Genomic DNA, 19,198 nt, shown 5'->3' on the forward strand with positions numbered 1-19,198 from the left:
TCGGCCACAGCATGACCCATCTGCTACTGACTTTGTGTCACTAATCGTTTTGGTGTCATACCCATCATGTAAACCAGATCAGAGTGCTGCCCGCTCATCTGAACCTTTAATGTCCATTAGAGAGCTTCCTTTGCATCAATTCTGACGACCTTATTAAATGTCCTCGAGCAGTCACCGTGCCCCAGGTTCAAGTCATTGCTTCCTCCCACCAGCCCAGATCGCAGTTCTGGTGATGCTTCTATCCATTGCCTTTCTTGACCTAGAGAACTGCTCTAGGTTGCTTATAATTAAACAGACTTGTGTTTACCTCAGCAACTGCTCAGCACCTGGCAGGGCTGCTCCCTTCCGTATCTAGGCTCCAGCTCATCTTCATCACGTTACATGGGTCACTTCACCCGCTAGCGACGTGGTTCCAGCCTGAGAGCACCCGCCCTGCTCCAAGGCCAGCTGCAGGGTGGGGGGCTGCAGGGGAACAGGTCCAGGCAGTCCCACAAGATGAGGAAACGGTGCTCCCAAGAGCTTGGGTGAGACACACCTTCGGAAATATGTGTGAGCAAGACTAAGGTCAGGCTATATCATACACCTTAGCTGATGAAGGAAATTCTTGGCTCATGCTTAAGGCGCTTTTTCCAAAGCATTTGTCACGGGCACTCCCATCAACACATACTCAGGGTGGAAAATCTGTCCAACATATAAAGCAACACTGCATCCCCTCTCTGTGTTTGTTGTTACGTTGTTCTGCTTTGCCCTAGACCTTCAGTCATCTCCTCCAGTGAGAGAAGTTTTTATTCAGCTTCTCATACATGGAGACCTCTATTCCCGATATTTCAGGAAGGAGAACTCACATTTGACTAACTTGTTTGGAAAAAAAGTAAAAGCTATAACAGCCTTGGAAATTCTGAAATGCAATCGCCACCCACACATATACACAGACGAACACATGCTCTGAGCCTCCAATCTGCAGGAAAACAAAGACATTTTGGAAGCAGCACTGACACTTCCCTTGGTGTCTTTAGTGAAAGCACAATTTTGTTTGAACCTGGTAAAAAGAAGAAAAAAAAGACTGAAAAACCAAGAGTTACAGGTACACAAAAACAACCACACTGAAATCCTCCGACCGACGGCGAACAGATGCCACAGAAAAAGTGCAATCAGGGGGGTGGAATATGATGTCTCCTCAGTGCCTGACCCACTATAGCTCTAGAGTGAGTTAAACTCATTCATGGACTCTCCAGATCTGCAGGTCACACTGTTTCCTTATTAAAATGAGAAACAGCCTCATCCCATGCGCCAGTCATGTTTTCAGAACAGTCACCTCTAAATTGACTAACAGATGCAATCAAAAACTGCTCAGAAGTTATTTTCCAAAGTCTCAGCTATGGGGTGGTTACTAACGGTGAAAAGAAACTCAAAAGAAATTCATTACTAGCACCACTCTAAACTCAACCAGATCCCAGCTCACATACAGAAGTTGCAGCCACTTGTGACCACAAAGAACAATCACATCTCCAAGACACTCAAAACCAAACAAATTTAATGCTGCCTCCTGCATGTCCCCACTGCAAGAAGAACATCTGTTTCCTATGCAGCGGGGAGATATCCTACGATCTAATAGATTTTGGAATATTAGAAAGATAACGGAAGACATTTGGAATTTCCCAGTTTCCTAAAACTTTATATTTTAGCTTCAAGAAGCCTGAAAGGAAGGGGCTGAATTGAAGTATGAATGTGTGCTGCATGCAATAAAATTGGGCTGAATAAGGATCACCAGGAATCACAGAAAAGCAGGAATAATTTACAGTTCCCTATCAGCTGGGAAATACCGCATCATCTGGACCTCTCTGACACGCTCATTAGCTTTGATCCAAAGTTTCTACACAAGGAGAGGTAAGTTCAAATGTCACTCCATGTCTTGGAAATTGTAACAGATCATGAAACATGAAGTGAGGCACCAAAGACTGGGAGCCTTGCCACCAATTTGTGTGAGTTTGATCTGGGTATCAGTCCCTAACCACAGTCTCCAGCAGGAAACATTCAGCCTGAATTTGGAGATGTTCTGGCAACCTCCACTCCCCTCTCTCCCTAGCTGACTCTTGAGCATCCACATCCCATACCTTCTGTCTTCCCAGATCTGGTCACAGAAATCAAATCTAAGAAAATATGGCCCCTTGAGAGCTCCAGACGGGGCCGTGTGAGGAACGGATGTCTCACTGACTACAAGGCAGGGTCTCCCCATACCCCAGCCCAAACCACAAGCTGGAGCGGGACACAGCTCACTGGATCACTGGAAGCCAGAAACTCACACAGACCTGCAGTGCTTGAGGACAGCCAAAGCTTGGCTGTAAGGGCAATCATCCCTGTTGCTTCTGACGTGCTGAAGGATGAGAGCTCCTGTGTGTGGGGACAGTCCTACTGTGTGGTCTTACTGGGCTTCCAGCTCTCTTTGGAAGATGGGTGATGGTATGCAGACAGAAGACCCCTACCTTCCTTAGGTCTCCTTGGACTCTGTGTGTTTTATGGTGATCTTAAGTGCTTTTATGGTGATCTTAAGTGCCTTTTCAAACCTAAATGACTTGAAGATTCTCCTCATGTTAGAAGAGGACAAAGAAGCTGGGAATGGAGGAGAGATCAATGAAGTGGTAGGTGATGAGGAGAGAGTGGACCACAAATAGGAACATTAGAGCAGACAAAGCCCAGGTCCGAGGCCAAGCCACCCGTATTTGGACCTGGCCAGACTGAGCTGACATCTGTAGCCACATTAGAGGAGCAGAGCCAGTCCTGCAGCTGGGCCCCCACAAAGCAAAGAAAGTCTGTCAGTGTGCTGGGCTCCCTTCTTCTGCTGGCGGCCATGTGCAGCACGCCCTGGGTCCAACGGCACGTGCGAGCTGACTGGGGTCCTTGGCCCTTTCCACTGCTTCTCAAGGATCTCTTTGGCCTCTAAGCAACTGAGGCTTCCACTACAGAAGGGAAAGTTCAGCTTGAAGAATGTCAGACTGAAGCTGGGTGTTGTCAACTGTTTCTCTGCTGAACCCCTTTCCAGAGACAGTGTGAAGTGGGTTCTAAAGAGCTGTGAGCTCTGTTTATTCTCTGGTTCTTCCCATCCATCTTCCCTATCTGTCTGCCTTTTAGTAAGTAGATGAGCTAATTTCTGCACTAGAAGGAAAAGCCTGGGTGGAAACCTTGCGTCAGAGAGCACTGAACCGAGCAAAGGATGTGGTGTCATTCTTACTGGTGCTGGAGATCAGTCTGACTTCATGGAGCTGTCCATGTGTTAGAGAAGACGCTGGCTGTGCACTCTAATTCCTCTCTAAATATCAAAACCAGATTAACCAAGCTAAATCTCATGGCATCCATAAACCTAATCCTGCGAGGGCTGCAGAGCTCTGCCGGTGCCCCAGGCAAGGGGCTCCAGGTCTGGTGAGCCCAGTCTACAACCCAAAATGCACACCAGAAAGAAAACATTCGTCCCCCATTGAGTCTGGGGCAATGTCACCTTATGTTTCGACATGCTGGGTTCAATTCTGAAATGCGAGTATGCTGCTAAAGCCCCACAGCCCTTCTGCTCCTTTTGGGACTGTACCAAAAATGCACCTCCCCTCCCCCTGCATTTCCCTCCGACACACCTTTCCTTCCACTGGAACATAACCCCAAATAAGATGTTGGCCTGACATTAAAGCAAAATGTATAAATATTTTTAAAAAGAGAAGAATTCCTGCCTCTCTAACAGTTTGCTCCAACTAATAGGTTTCAGATGTCTCGCATACTTCATTCATTCAGCCCCATTCAGTCTCCTAGGAGCCCCTGCTGTATTTATTAAACACAGCAATTGTGGAATGTTCAGCACTTACAGAATAAAACACACCAATTTTTTTTTTTTCCCAAAAAAGTGTAATTAGAAAGCTTTGTGAGTGACCTAAAACTGTCATTCTGGTTTCAATCCCAGTGCCCACTCCAGCATTCTGCAGCTGTCCCAAGCGCTGTGCCACAGCTTAACCCTTTCGGGATTGTGCAAGCTCCCAAGAACACTTTCTATTTTTCTTTCCATCCTTAGCAGGATCGTTTCGCCGCCTTCCCGGAGCACCTCCTTTTCACTGTGTTATTGTTAAACGTGTACTTTCGGACACTTGGCTCTCAAACGCATCTTGTCTCTGCAGTCTCAGTAACTCTTCCCACTGCTAGACAGGAGAGTCAAGCCCTGAAATCCTGCAGGATGCCAGTGCTAATTTCAGCAGCAAAGAGCTGGAGAACATGAGATCTTTCCTAGAGGGATTCAAATGGAAGCAGACATAATAGAAGAGCCATTTTTCATTACAATGCTGGCAGTAAGAGCAGAGGAGGATGTCTGGACTAGAAGCACTGTAAAGAGGCAAGAGATGGAGTCTGTTCCAGCAGAAGTAACCTGCCAGCACTGAGTGACTGGTCAGAACGGTTGCTGGAGTCTGGCGCTGTCCCAGCCCTTCTTTGGGGAGAGACACATGAAAAGCAGATCTTAAAGGGTATATGAGGCCCTGAGTCTGGGCTGGGAAGATCTGGCAGGGGCCATCGGTGGAGAAATGGTCTTCGCTGAAGGCCACATTCAGTTTGCGTGACCGATGCACTTCTGTCAGCATCTTGAGAGCACTAATAGGACTTAATGGCCCCCAACCAGCCTCACCCAGGACCTCACTCACACTCTGTCTCTGGGCCAGGAGCTCCATTTCAGCTCAGTCCTGCCCGAGTTACATCCCAGGGGAGCCTGTCTCCAGCTCTGTCACTGGTGGTCTGGATGCTGGCGACCATCTCCAGATGGGCTCTGCCTGGACAGCTGTGTTGTCCTTCCCACCTACCAGCTCTCTGTACCTTAAGGAGCAGCCAGCCCTCTCCCAAGCAATTTGGAGGTGCAGAGCAGACAGCCTGAACGGGCAGTGCAAGAACCAGGACATGGGAAAGTTGGCATCTAGGAGCAAGCGTGGCTGGGATGGAGCAAAGCACTCAGCTGAGACTCACTAAGCCTGGGAAGGCATCGGCAGTGACAAGGGGCTGTAGGCACTGCCCCGGGAAAGACTCACGGCTCTACGGCTTCTGGGTCTTGCTGTCGTCTCCAGACCCTGTGGGACAGAGCGGGCTTTTGCCACACCATCAGCAAGACCTGGGGAAGGCAATATGTGCAAAAGGGTTTAGGAGAGCTGCCATCTCCCCAGTCTGCAAGTTGCTGCCTATGAATGTCCTTGCAGAACTGCTGAAAGTGCCTCTCTGCTGTCCTTCTTTGTGTGCCTGGAGGAAACATCTTCATCCCCCCCACCTCCCCTTTTACAAGCTCTGATCACCACATGCTCTGGGCTTTTTCCTCCTGCAGTGGCAGCAGCATGGCAGTAACAGCCGAGCCCTAAACAAACACCTCATGGGAAGACTGACCTCTCCCCAAAGGTGTTATGATTCATGTTTCACCCTTTTTTTGGCTGAAGAGCTCCACACCCATGCCCACATGTGAGACCCCCTAGTTCACGGGAACTGCACTGGTGTCACTGTTTCCACATCACCGCCTGCCTCAAAGACCCCAGGAGAAGTCTTGTCCCAGACACGTTCCCAAGGGAGCCGTCGGTTGAGTCAGGATCCTTGATTATTAGTCCCACTGCAGGAGGTTGTACAGGAATAGATGAATACGAGTGTGCTATAAAATGCACCAAATGTGCCGAGAGGCACTTCAGAGCAATCTTCATGCTTCGTTACAGCACCCTCTATGGAAAGTACATCTGTCACAGCTCTCTACTTGAGTAGAAGGACAACTCCTTGCTCTGACCACTGCCAGGGGTTTCCCACCTTTGCTATGCTTTTCACCATCTGATTGTACAGCAGGCAAAGCACCCCGGGAGCCCTGTCTCCTGGAGCACTGCAAATGCTCTGGCTTGCTCCCTGTGCCTCTATTCTGTTTTAGCACTGCCTGGTAGCATCATACCAGCAAACCCTTCATTTCCGCTCAGCCAGTCCCCTTCACATCATCTTGGAGCACTCCTTTTCCTGAATTGCACAGAACTGTGAGTCAGACCTCACCTAGCCACCACCTGCAGTCAACATAATGGAATTAGCAATCCAGATTAATTCTCTGGAGGCTTCGGACCCTTCCAGAGGCACCCACTTCTACTTACACAGTGTCTACACACACCATGGCGCCTAGCTAAGACTGGGATGTCTCATGTAGCGCCATGTATCCTGCTCTTCCCATCAGTATTGTTACCCCCATCAGATACCGTCTCCTTTCTTCAGGGCTTTACCTATTTGTAAATAACTCCCACTCCAGTGGGAGTTACGGTGTAAGCTGTGGCAATTCGGCGTAGCTTTATGTGAGTGTAGCCAATCTCACGTGCTCACATTAAACTCCATTAGCTCATGGTCCGAAAGATGGAAGTAGTGCCACCACTATAAGTGCCACAGAAACTAAGCCCTGGAAGAACAAGCTAGGGCTTAAAGGGGTTAAGAAAGCCACAGAGTGCCACATAGCTCTGAGACCCCTGAGTGAGGAGGATGGAAACACACAGCTTGTGACCTGCTGCATGTTGCAAGGAAGAAGCAGCAGGAGTCAGGGAGACATTCCTGGGGGAGAGAGATGGCCTGGGGATACACCAAGGCAGGATCATGGGGCTCAGAAGTATTTTCCTCTGGAGAGAGGCTGAGGCAGGAGAGTGGAGGGTTGGCTCTTTGCAGCTCAAGCCAGATCAGGGAAGATGTTGCAGGCAGGATCATTTCTTAAAGTCAGCTCTCCAAGGACCCTCTTATTTCAGCAGTCCCTCTTCCCCTGCCAAGATAACAGCTGTGTGTCGGGAAGAGGGTGGCATGGCTCATGAGGCAGTTGGTTCACAGGCAGGTGAGGTGCACGGACAGGACTGGGAGCAGCTCCCAGCTTCCTGCAGTCTTGTGTTCTGCCTTCCGGGCTGCCCCTCAGCTCTGCCTCACTGCCACCAGCACTTGGGAGTTCAGCCCCTTCCAGCAAAATGGACTGGAAAATACCAGTCTTCTAAGTTCAAGTTCCCACATTCAGCTTGCAGCACACAGTTCTCCAGAGATCTTCTGGGGTTTCCACTGAAATCTGAGGGGCCTTCTTAGCTTCCCAGAAGTGCACTTGGCAGACAGCTGCAAGGATCCGTTGCTACAGAGCACAGAGGCATCTGTCAGAGCCTCCAAGTCTGGGGCTCCAAAAGCTTTAGGGAACCCCAGACTAGCTTAGGGATCTGAGAGTCCAAATTCAGGGATCTGGAACAGGAACCCATGGAGCAACCCAAACTTTCAGCTCCCCATTTCAAAGTTGCTCCATCTTGAATTGTTCCCTGATGCCTCAGTGCCAGTCATCTCTGTGCTCATGGCACATTTGCACATTTTCTGGGAAGATGCCCAGTCCATGAGCTTGAACCAGTGCCCCAGTCCAAGCATCTGACCATGTATTGGAAAAACCCCTAAGGAAGATTCCTGCCCATTCCTGAAACTTGGTGCCTCTGGGACAACACTCCCCACCCCATTACGGGATTCCAGCCTGTTCTGTGAGGCTGGCTAAGCATCTGCTGGTGATTAAGGGTTTTGTCATTTGGAAAGAGCTGACAATTACCTCTAATTATTCAAACTAGGCCAGGTTCTTCAGCGCAAGTTTATGTGATGACTGTTGGCTGGAAATTAGGTTTTCAAACCCCTGTGGTCACTGGTGAGCAGAATCCACCTCTTCTCTCTCACATTCAGGAAAAAATTTCCTCCCATAAATAGCAGGCCCTGGTCTCACAGGACTTGACCTGTGCGTGTCCCTGACCTCCTGAATTACCAACCATGCTTTTGCACAAACCTCTCTCAGATGTTTTGGAGTTTGCCTGTAGAATTACCAGTAAGAACAAACCACAGGCAGCAGGGCTCAACAGATAAATGAAGATCACGCCCTTCCATGACAGCTAAATACATGGAGAGGTTATACATATACATAGGGAGTCCTGAACCCCAGCTTTTTAGACATTTGTATGTCTGAGATGACCACAAAACCCTTTGGGGACGAGAGTGTGTGCCATGCAGATGAGACTCCGAAGGCTCTGCACTGCAACACAGGACATGGACACTCCATTGTAAAGGTAAATCAACTGATGGCACAAAAGAATGTTGTCTGCAAAGTGCTCTGTGCATCTTCCCATCTTCCCATGAAATTCAGTACCCAGAGCCACAGGAGAATCATAGAACCACTTAGGTTGGAAAAAACCTTTAAGATCATTGAGTCCAACCATTCTTCCATGAAAGAATCCATGAAGAATCATCCATGAAGAACCCACCCATGAAGAATCATCCATTAAATCATCACTGTCTCCATGCACAGACTGGGAAACCTCACGGTTGGGTATCACTTCTGTTTACCTGTGTGATTGGGTCACCTTGGCCTGGAAACCCCAGTGCTTTAAAAGACGTCCTTGACTCTCCATGTAGATCCCGCAAAGGACTCAGCACCACACCCTAAAGGATGCTGGCACCCAAGAGAACTCCCTCTTGCAGGCCTGCGCTCCTGACAGGTGTGTGCTGGTATCAAGTGTTTCTGCTCTGCTTGTTGAGTTACAAGAGAGGTGGTGTCCAAGGCGTTGTCTTTGGAAGCTCTGTACACTGCCCTGGGAACCACAGAGCAGGTCTAGTTCTCCAGAACAAGACAAGGGAGTGAGGGGAATTTCCAGGACACTGGAGAAATTTCCAGGACAGTTTTCTCATCAACTTTTCCATGTCAAAATTCCCAGCTTGCTTGGAAATGTCCGGTGGGGCCTCCAGTGCAAGGTGAGAGCATGAAAACTGCATTTTTAACCTCATGTGGGCAAAGGATGCCTCATTCCTTTTTCTCAGGGGCTCCTGGTATCTATCATCCTGGACGGGCTCTAATTTCCCCCTGAGCTGGGAACTTCTCTTTATGTGAGCAGCGACCATTTAACAGCAGTTTGACTATACGACCTCTGAAGGTCCATTCCAACCCAAAGTATTCTATGAAGAATTCTGTTTGCCAGTCCTGCAGGGGCCTTCCCAAGCTGTGTGGCCAGCTCCTTTCTCCTGGGAAAAGAACTTTGGCACAGTCAGATGAGGGAATGGATGCTAGGGACAGCACAACAACGTCACAGGGGAAGGGTGTTCTTGGGTGTTTCCTCAAAAAGCTATGAGCTTTTAGATGCTCCCGATGCTCGTTCAGGACTCAACACACCTGAAAAGCCTCCTCAGGAAGCTTTTGGAGAGCAGGAAACACTGGAAGGTGGAGAGAGTTGAGAACCCGAAAGACCATTTGGGGCACTGCCTGTGCCAGGCTCTCTGTCTTCATCCTGTCATTGACCAAGGAAAAGGACTGGTAACCAGGTGCCAGTGCTGAACGCAAGGGAAACTAGTTGAGCCGTTCACTAGTGGTCGTATGGGTGTGTGATGCTGATTATCCTGCTTGACTGAAAAGCTTTTATTCCATCTTGCTTTCAGACATCAACAAAGTTCTTCCCAGAAAGGGTATGGCCATTAATTGGTCACAGTGTAGGCTCCGACTGTTCCCTCCGAGCATGGTGGCAGCCCCAGGGATGTATATAAGAAGTTCCTTATATACTTATTTCCCCCAAAAGTCAAGCCAGTGATGCCGCTGGGCACCACTGCAGGAACAGTCCAGCACAGGTATCTCATAGCCACATCCCAGGCAGTTTTTAGGCAGGTTTTTGGCAGTGCTGTCTACAGCTGAGATTCCTTTGAAGACAGGAGCAACTCACACATACCCCAACACAGAGCACAACCCGAGTTAATGAGACAGTTAAAATGGTACAAACACAACTGGAAAATATGCTGCACTGAAAGGCCAGTATATTCAAATTCCTTCTCCCTAATTACATGTGATTGCTTTTTGGCAAGCGCTCAACCTGCCAGAGCAGTGAGGTTTTACAAACATTCACATAGGCATTAGATCATTGTTTGAATGAGTTATTGGCAGCCCAAATCTGAAGTAAAAACATAGTTTAAAGAAGACCATATTGAACAGGGTGAAGCTGTCTGCTTTCATGTCTCCCGATTATCTGTGGACATCCAAGATCCCTTCTAGATTCATGTCACTCACACCGCAACAGCATTCATGGGGATGCATGTCATGCTTTTGGGGTGTCCTGACACAGACTCGTCACTCGCGCAAACAACAGGCCACAGATGGATGGACTCCTTGGCCTTGCTGTAGAGTGGAAATGGCAGGCTTGGAATTTATGGGGTGTTCAGGGAGGACACTGTGCGCACCCAGTACTTGAGATGGCTCAGAGCACAAGGGGCTATGGACAGCAACCATAAGCGCACACCGATGTACATTGGTGATCTTCGCTGATCTGCCCACACACACTTGCATTATACCACCGGTATGACCACATTAACACTTAAGTCTTCTCCATATTACTGAATATAACAAGGCACGTGTCCTCCAACATCACTCACCACTTTGAGAAGAACAGTGGTGACTTGTGGGAAACACCACTGAAAGCAGATGTCGTTGTCGGGAAAACAGATTTCTCAGTATCAAATCTTTCCACACCCAAACGTTGCCACACATTCTGAAAGAGGTCTTTCTCCTCTGTGTTTTAATAGAGTCTTTTTGCTTTGCTCGAGTGAAATGCATCCTTGCCTCTGCTGGAGCACCATGTCATTCTCTAGCAAAACCTTTGAGAAAAAGCAAGTGGTAACTCAGTCCCATGGCTAAGGACAAATGGGAACCAACACAGAATCCACTGGTCCCTTGGGCCAGTCCCAATGCCTTGAGAAAGCCACCTGAGGCAAGAGGACCCACAGAGGAAGGAGACTGCAGATCCAGTGAACCAGACTGAGCAGGATAAGCTGACGTGGTACCAGAGCTGGCACCAGAAGAGCTTTGCAGCACGAGGCTTGGGCTGGAGCCTTTCTGTGTGCGACATCTAGTCTGTTCCACCACCAGTGCCTGCTGCTGGCTGCTGCCATCAGGGAGGCCCTGCACCACTCGGGGAGAATGAATGCCTGTTGTAGAGGCGACTCTGTCCTCCACAGCACCCAGGTGGTGCAGAGCTTGAGGAGAGCCTCTGGCATCTCGGCTGGTGGACAGAAATACTCTGAGCTCTGGCAGCCGACCAGCCTGGAGTACTGCACGCTGTGGCTTCCACCCCAGAGGCCTTGCAGGACACCCTTGCCTTACATGTGCTTCCTAAATTAGATCTCCTGAGACTGACATTGGTTTTTTAAGAGGGAGGTGAGCTTGTTAGTAACCAATGTTATCCATTAAACAGGAATCAGCAGCTTTTATTAGACTTCGAAGCACTGTAAAAGGAAAAGAGGGAGGGTACAACATCATGAACCCACTCACCTCCCCGGTGGAGCCCCTTTGCCTGGCACAGAGGGGTTTTCAGTCAGGCATTCTTGCAGGTTACTGTAATTGTTAAGTTACCTAATGCTGCTAAGTTACAGCAAGCCCCAGACTAAACACAGAAGCCTTGTGAAGGTGCAAGAAGATAGAGACAAGGTTTGTAAAGGGCAGCTCCTCCATGGGCCCCTTCTCCTGAGGCCAAAGAGAAAGAAAAACCCAAGCTGGAAAGGAATTATCTGAGAACCGCCAAGCTCTCCACCCAGGAAAGGCACGGCATGCAGGCTCCTTTCTTACCAGATCATAGTTTTAGTTACACACTCCCTGTCTGCCACCAGCTGGGTCGCTGGCTTACAAAAACCCAGCTAAATCACGTTATGACACAGCAGCAGAAAAGCACATGCACTGTCAGAGTGACCCCAGTCATTCCCTTCATGCGGGTCCCTTTCAGAACATGCACAGCGATAATCTCTACCTGTTGGAAGCGGGTCTCAGGAAACTTTGGTCCATGGTTTCATCGACTAAGAGGGCTGGTCTCATAGCTGCCTATTTTCTCATGTTCCCAGAGAGCGACTGTTCCAGCCATGGAGATGCAATAACCAAGCACACACCAACTGCCTCAGGTCGCTGCCTCGTAGTCCAAAAACTCAGCTTCTATAAAGAAATTAATCAAGTGGTGTATTTGGTTACAGAGCAAACTGCAGAAATAAAATCTGAATGTAAATGATGGAGAAACATCTGTGGAAGTTTTGAGAGCTGCCAGGCGACAATAAAAAACTGCCCTGCCAAGGACATTTTTTAATCAGAATCCAAATTCAAAGATTTCTTATTAAGAAGGTATGAAGAGAAAACAAACAAAAACTACACGTGATGTTCAGATGACAGGAACCATCCTGTAAAAACTCTCATGAACTTGCCATCACATTCTAGAAAGAATATGGAGTTTACGCCATTTTAAACTGATTTTAGAAAGCAAACCCTGTGTTGCAATCAATGGCTGTATTATCATCTGAATCAACAAAAAGCTTCAAAATTTTTTTGAATATTAACTAGTTCCACTCCAGCATTCTGTGAGGTCTCAGTTATTATCTTCACCCTGAAGATACAAAAATTTCACAGCAAAGCTGATGTCCTCCCTAAGGTCATACGCTGATGCAAGTGACAAAGCCAGGAAGGAAAATAACGGGTCCTGGCTTTGAAGTATTAAGCAACTCTGCCTCCCTGAAATAAGTCATAATTTTTTTCTTGCTCAAACAGCAGAATCCACAAAATGCAAAGAAAATCAGGAGACGGACTTTTGTCCCCATATGTATAACGAATTTTTGCCATTGCAAGACTGTGTAAATGTGCATTCCTAACCCACATGCTTTACTGAGCCATTGGTTGCTCTAAACTGCACAGACTTCCCATCCCAGAGACCTGATTTCACTCCGTACACCGCAGCATGAACTCAAAGGCTGTTTGGCTTCTATGACCGCACCAGGAAAGCCCAGGTGTTCAGCCCAGCCAGTCTGGAGTCTCTTTTCGTGCGCTTTGGATCACCGATGGACACACAATGGCTGATTGTCAGCATGAGGCCAAAGGGAGCTGACACTTTCCCAGAGAAAAATGCCTTTGCTGTGTGTTTGGAAGGTTACGCAGCTGTAAGTCAGACACAGAAGGAGCTGAAACCCTGGCAGGATTATTGCCTCAAACACACATGTGCTATGGAAGGAAGCTCTCCTGTGGACTGACATACCATTAACTCCTGCTGCTGGGAGCCCATTCCTACGGCTGGAAGTCCTTTACAGCCTCAGACCACTGGTTGCTTGTCCTGCAGATAACTCTTGTCTCATCTCTGACCTAGTGACTTAGCCTGGCTTGTATTTATTTTCTCATTTTATAAGAAACAGGCTCTTCTCTGAACTCATTATTGGTGGGAATACCGGCGTGGTGCGAGGCCGAGACCCACGCTGTACAATATCAAATACTCGAGCGGGAGAACTGGGACTTTGTCCAACACACCGTCTGTCTTCCTGGGAAAAACCTCCGCTCTACACGCTTCCAATCGTGCCATCAGCTGGAGCAAGGTGGAACTTCACCGCAACGAGATGGACGAGCCCTTTTCCAAAATGCCCTCGAAGGACAGCAAGCACTGCCCGGGCCCAGGCAAAGTCTGCTCTGAAGGGCAGAAGGACGCTGCCCGGGTCCCTCCAAAGGCTGGCCAAGGTGCCAAGGAACTCTGGAGGGCAGCAGGGCCCTGGCAAAGCCCGGCAAAGCCCCCGGTGCTCTCTGGAGAGCGGCAGGGCTCTGCCCTGGCCTCGGCAAAGCCCAGCAACGGTTCCCGGTCACCCTGGAGAGCATCAGGGCCCCTCGCGGGTCCCAGAAAAGTCCAGTGAAGGCCCCAGGACACACTGGAGGACAGCAGGGCTCCTTGAGAAGCCTGGCAAAGCCCGGTGAATGCCCCAAGGAACTCTGGACGACAGCAGGGCCCAACCCGGCCCCTTGCAGAGGCTGGCTTGGTCCTTGGTGCTCTCTGGAGGGTGGCAGGTCTCTGCCCGGGAGTCAGCAAAGCCCAGCAAAACCCCCTGGGGCTCTCTGGATGGAAGCAGGGCCGTGCCCAGGCCCGAGCAAAGCCCGGTAGAAGCCCCGGGGAACACTGGACGTCAGCGGGGCCTCATGAGCACCCTGGAAAAGGGCTGTGCTGAGGTGAGGGTGTCGTGGGGCTCTGCGCTTGCTCTGGCACCCACCCCTCACCCTCGCCAGAGCGCAGGTCCACAGGGGAGACCCCACCACCGCGGGCCTCCCGGGCAGAGGAGGCCGGGACTGGAAGCTGCTAGAGGCCCCCACCTTCCCTCACCGGGGAAAGGAGGAGGAACTCAGGGTGGGATCAGAGGTGTCATGGCAGGGCAAGGGGTTGTGCAGAGCCATCCTGGGCAGCGCAGGGGCCAAAAACTGCTCCGGGGCACTAAAAAGACCTCAGGACGGCTCTGAGGGAAGGAGAGGGATCCCAGGGGAGCTACAGAGAGAAAAGACGGCTGCAAGGCACAAGGAAGAACCCAGCAGGCTGTGACGGAAGTAGGGTGGTCCTGGAGGGGCCAGAGGGACGGGAGAAGGCTCAGAAAGAAAACTGGGGTCTCGTGGGGCGATGCGAGAGAACCAGAGGGGTTCGCAGAGGCCTACGCCACAGACCGCAGCTCCCGAGCCCCCGAGGGCCGCTGCCTCCATGGCCGCCACACTGCGCATGCGCGGCCTGAGCGCCGCAGTCCTGCCCGCCGCAGTGCGCATGCGCCGGGCGGGCTCTCCCGTCAGCAAGGCAGCGCGGCAGAGCTTCGGCAGCCCTGGTGCGCATGCGCACACGGCCCGGCGGCGCTACCGGCGCGGCAGCCACCGGCTCCGCCGCTCGCGTTGCGCATGTGCGAACAGCGCCGCCTGCCGGTGCCACTGCGTGACACCTTCCGCATACAGCACCGGGCGCTGCAGAGAGCCCCGGGGGCTGGGGCTGGGGTCCGCAGGCTGCCCCGCTGCCCCCCAGAAGTAGCGGGCCCGGCCGGTTCTCGCCTGCTACTGGCTGTTCCTGCCGTCCGTCAGCGAGCTGTGCCGCTGCCGAGAGCCCACCGGCCTGGTTCTGGGGGCGAGGGTCAGGTCCCGGGAGGTCGCCAGGGCCTGTGGGCTGCTTTGGGGTCGGTGTGGGCCCTGGAGACCACCCCGGGCCATGGAGAGGGGCCACGGGACCACACAGCCCTTGGGGGGGTCCAGCCTGGGGGTCACAGGGACCAGCCGAGGCCACACAGACCAGTCAAGGCCTCGGGGGGACAAAATGGCCGGTCTGGAGCCTCCGTAGGGAGCAGTCAGGGCCGCAGGGACCGGCTGAGGTGACTGGGGCCGATTGGAGCCCCTGCCCTCCCCTCTGCCCATGGCCAGGGCCCCGTGCGGCCTCACGGGCAGCAAAGGGCCCGTCCCCGGGGGCAGCTCGGTGGCTTCGTGGAGACCATGACGAAAGCGGGACGGGGAGCAGAGCTGGTTTATTGGTGCTTTCCAGCGGGTCCCTCCGTGCTGGTGGCTGCCATGCTGCTGGGGGGACGGGGCAGTGAGCGGTTGGGGCGCCCGAGGTCCCTCGGTGGGACGAGGGCCACGAGCAGGGTGGGGCGGGGGACTCTGGCCCTGCTCTGCCCGTCACGGCTCCGTCCAGGGTGTCCCCGAGGCCGGCAGGCTCCAGGCGCTGAACTCCCCGGCGTCTGCAAAGGCCTTGGCAGCCACCTGGACGCGGTGGAGGGCCCCGGGTCGCGCTCCCGTCAGGGTGTAAGATGTCTGCTCGTACGGCCCGATCTGGGGGAAGAGTGGGGTTAGGGACTCCAGGAGGCCGGGATACGGCCTCGCTCGGGGCTGCGTCCGTCAGCCGTGCCTCAGTTTACCCCGCACGGGAGGGTGGGCGGTACCGTTTCGGTGACGGAGTCCCCCTCTCGGGCATAGCGGATGTGATACTTCAGCGGGAAGTACTCCGGGAAGGGCCAGGACGCTGGCGGGCTCCACTCCAGCAGCAGCTTGGTGGTCTCCCCGGGTATGGCGGAGACCCGCAGGTCCTCAGGGGGGTCCGGCTTTACTAATGAAGCAGTGAGACAGCGAAGGTGTGAGGTGCTGGTGGGGGGATCTGGCACAGGGCTGCTGCGGACAGCGGTGTTGTGTCCACCAGCCCCGTTCACCGAGCTGCGCAGCGCGGGCTGCAGAGGTGGGCTGAGACCCAGCAAAGCATTGCGCTGATGTTTCCTCATCCCAAGCAGGGGACCAAACCGGAGAGGAATGGCCCAAAAGAAGCCCAAGGGCTGGATTAGAATCATAGAATAGAATCAGAGAATCATGAAGGTTGGAAGAGACCTCTTAAGATCATCAAGTCCAACCATCTACCCAGCCTCACCATGCCTGCTAAACCATGTCCTGAAATGCCACGTCTACACGTTTTTTGAACCCCTCCAGGGATGGGGACTCCACCACTGCCCTGGGCAGCCTGTGCCAATGCCTGAGCACTCTTTCAGGAAAGAAATTTTTCCTAATATCCAACTGGAGAGAGTCCAGCGGAGGGCTATGAGGATGATGAGGGGACTGGAGCATCTCTCCTACGAGGAGAGGCTGAGGGAGCTGGGCTTGTTCAGCCTGGAGAAGAGAAGGCTGCGAGGGGACCTTAGAAATGCCTCTGAATATCTGCAGGGTGGGGGTCAGGAGGATGGGGCCAGACTCTGTTCAGTGGTGCCCAGCGACAGGACAAGGGGCAACGGGCACAAACTGAAGCAGAGGAAGCTCCAGCTGAACCTGAGGAAGAACTTCTTCCCTCTGAGGGTGACGGAGCCCTGGCCCAGGCTGCCCAGGGAGGCTGTGGAGTCTCCTTCTCTGGAGATATTCCAGCCCCGCCTGGCCGCGGTGCTGTGCAGCCTGCTCTGGGTGACCCTGCTTGGGCAGGGGGTTGGGCTGGGTGACCCACAGAGGGCCCTGCCAACCCCGAACATTCTGTGATTCTGTGTGATTCTGTGAAACCTCCCCTGATGCAACTCGAGGCCATTTGAGCCAGGCAGGCTGCTTGGGAGGTGGGGGGTTCAGCGCGGGGGGTCTGCCCCGCAGGACTCACTGACGTTCTCCAGGAGGAAGGGCAGGAGTCGGGAGGCAGCGCCCAGGGGGTTCATGGCCGTCACGTTCACCACGTAGGGGGTGAGGGAGAACATCTGCACGTCCCCGAAGGAGCAGCTCCGCGGCCCCATGCGGACACACTCGCCCGTCTCTGTGGCCCCCCCCACGCCGTGCCTGGGGGGCGGAGGGGGCAGCTGGGCAAGGGGCAGCCCTGTCTGCAGCCCCACGTGCGGCGCAGGCATGGAGTGGGGCTCGGCCAGGACTTGGGGGTCCCCCACTGACCTGTACGTGGCCACGAAATCAGTCTCCAGCAGCGGCTCGGGGGTGAGGACCCAGGAGCAGTTCACTGCCTGCGGGTAGCTGATGGCCCAGCACTCGATGGCCGGCGGCGTGGGGGGATCTGGGGCAGGGGACGGTTGTCACCCCGCTGCCGGCCTCCCCGGGGGACCCCCGGCAGCAGCGGGGGCCGTGGGGGGGTCGGGGTCACTCACAGCCCAGCCGCAGGCAGATGGTGGCCCAGGTCTCGCCAGTGCCGGGGTGGTGGCAGCTGTAGTGGCCCTCGTGGGCCAGGCTGGCATTGGGGAGGGCCAGCCCCGGCGCAGGGAACGTTCCCAGGACGGTGTCCCCCCGACGCCACTCAGCTGGCCCTGCCGCTGCGGCCGGGCATGGCAGCAACACCTCGGTGCCCAGGGTGCCGTGCTGCAGGGCGCAGCGGCCTGGGGGACAGGGCTGCGGGCAGGGGCTGCACCCCCTGGCACAACCCCCCCACCGCCCCATTGCTGTGCCCGGTGGGGGGGTCAAGGGGACAAGCCACAGCGGGGACGGGGTGTGGTAGGGGGTGACAATGGCTCTGGAAGGGGCTGAGCATCCCTGGACCCCCGATCTCCTTTCCCAGCACCCCGGTGCCCCTCCCTCCCCAACGCCCCCAGTCCCCCCATGCCGCTGTCCTCAGTCCCCCCATGTCCCCAGTCCCACCAGTGTCCCTGTACTTCTATCCTTAGATGCCCTGTAATTCTGTCCTTGGTCCCCTCAGTGCCCCTATACCTCTGTCCCTCCTCCCTCCATCCCCAGTGGTCCCAGTCTGCCCAGTCCTGCTGTCTCCAGTCCCCCCAGATTCCCCCATACCCCCATTCCAGACTCCTAGTCCCTCTATCACCGGTCCCCCATGTCCCCATACCTCTGTCCCCAGCTCTCTTGTCCCCCCATACCTCCATCCCAGCTGCCCCAGTCCCTCCACCCCTGGTCCTGCATGCCCCCGTACTTCTGTCCCCGTTGTCCCCGTCCCCTCATACCTCCGTCCCCGGTGCCACCTGCCGTGCTGTTGTTATAGGGAACGGTGCAGGCAGGTACCACAAAAGCCACCACCCAAAGCCACTTCATGTCAGGGAGATGTGGCGGAGCTGCCCGGTTCCGAGGACCTGTGGGGACAGGCAGGATGGTCAAACACCGGGGAGGGGACAGCAGGGACACCATGGCCACAGGTCCCCAGGTGGTCCAAGGACATCGCCCTAAAGCCAAGGGTTCAAACCCATCTCTGGGCCGCCCCACAGTGCCCTGCCTCAGTTTCCCCTCCAGCCTTGCTGCACGCCCTGGGGAAGGGATGGTTTCTCGCTGCAGCGGCCAGGTCCTGCTGCCAGGAAGGACGAGGAGGTGGGGGCAGGAGCGAAAGCACCCTGTGGGGACCAGGGATTCCCACGGGGACCTGCAGCTGCCCCTGCAGTCCCGCGCCTGGAATCGGGGTTTTCAGGTCACTCTGGGCCTCGAGCAGGGAAAGGCCCAGCGCACTCAGATGGCCCCCACCTCCCGGGGCACAGAGAGCCCCCAGAAACCCAGCCTGGGGACTGAGTGTTCCCTGCTGTGACCAAGCCCAGCACCGCAGGGACAGATCCTGCCCTTGTCATCTCCCACCCTGGCTGCGGGCTGGCTCAGCCCCGGGGGGGCCATGCCTGGCTTTCCCCATATCCTGGACAAGGGGCTCCCCGCGGTGCCCCCCAGCCAGGCACTGCAGGGCCACCCCAAGCCCCCCACACCCCGCTATGCCCCCAGCCCCTTGGGGAGCCCTGTCCCCCATCACGCTCACCGCAGCAGGGCCAGGCATCTGGGACCAGAGGCTCCGTCACAGCCGACGTGGGAAGCCGCAGCCCCGGCCGGCCTCAGCCCATTTCCTCGCACAGGAAACGCCGTCCCCCGTGGGGACCCGCCGCCCAGCGTGGCTCCACAGGGATCCACGGGGCCTCGGCCTGCCCCGGACCCGCACAAAAGCGGTTTCAGCTCTGGCCAACCCTT

At 54.0% G+C, this 19,198-nt stretch overlaps 2 protein-coding genes across 3 annotated transcripts in view; one reads left to right on the forward strand and one right to left on the reverse strand.

Moving 5' to 3' along the window:
• The window catches only part of DAPK3 (death associated protein kinase 3), a 183,039-nt gene that overhangs the window by 54,461 nt on the left and 109,380 nt on the right, over positions 1-19,198 (forward strand). The gene's annotated exons all lie outside the window — the stretch shown is intronic.
• Positions 15,310-19,145, reverse strand: EBI3 (Epstein-Barr virus induced 3). Of its 2 annotated transcripts, none has more exons than XM_075444287.1 (7): positions 18,993-19,145; positions 18,205-18,330; positions 17,404-17,565; positions 17,195-17,312; positions 16,914-17,086; positions 15,733-15,896; positions 15,310-15,622 (listed from the first exon to the last, which is right to left on the reverse strand). In XM_075444287.1, the coding sequence occupies exons 2-7, from the start codon at positions 18,290-18,292 to the stop codon at positions 15,470-15,472; spliced, it is 858 nt and encodes a 285-aa protein (XP_075300402.1). In that variant the 5' UTR covers positions 18,293-18,330; positions 18,993-19,145; the 3' UTR covers positions 15,310-15,469. The 2 variants fall into 2 exon arrangements, with proteins under 2 accessions (XP_075300402.1, XP_075300401.1); XM_075444286.1 differs by having other exon boundaries at positions 17,404-17,628.

Source organism: Opisthocomus hoazin, chromosome 27 (genome assembly GCF_030867145.1).
Source record: "Opisthocomus hoazin isolate bOpiHoa1 chromosome 27, bOpiHoa1.hap1, whole genome shotgun sequence".
Lineage (NCBI taxonomy): Eukaryota > Metazoa > Chordata > Aves > Opisthocomiformes > Opisthocomidae > Opisthocomus > Opisthocomus hoazin.

Excerpts from the sequence above, each read along its gene's own strand:
- EBI3 (XM_075444286.1), bottom strand. The coding sequence starts at position 18,292 with ATGAAGTGGCTTTGGGTGGTGGCTTTTGTGGTACCTGCCTGCACCGTT. Across the intron at positions 17,629-18,204 it reads AGGTGGCACCGGGGACGGAG|GCCGCTGCGCCCTGCAGCAC; the intron begins GTATGAGGGGAC and ends CCTGTCCCCCAG. Across the intron at positions 17,087-17,194 it reads GATTTCGTGGCCACGTACAG|GCACGGCGTGGGGGGGGCCA; the intron begins GTCAGTGGGGGA and ends TCCGCCCCCCAG.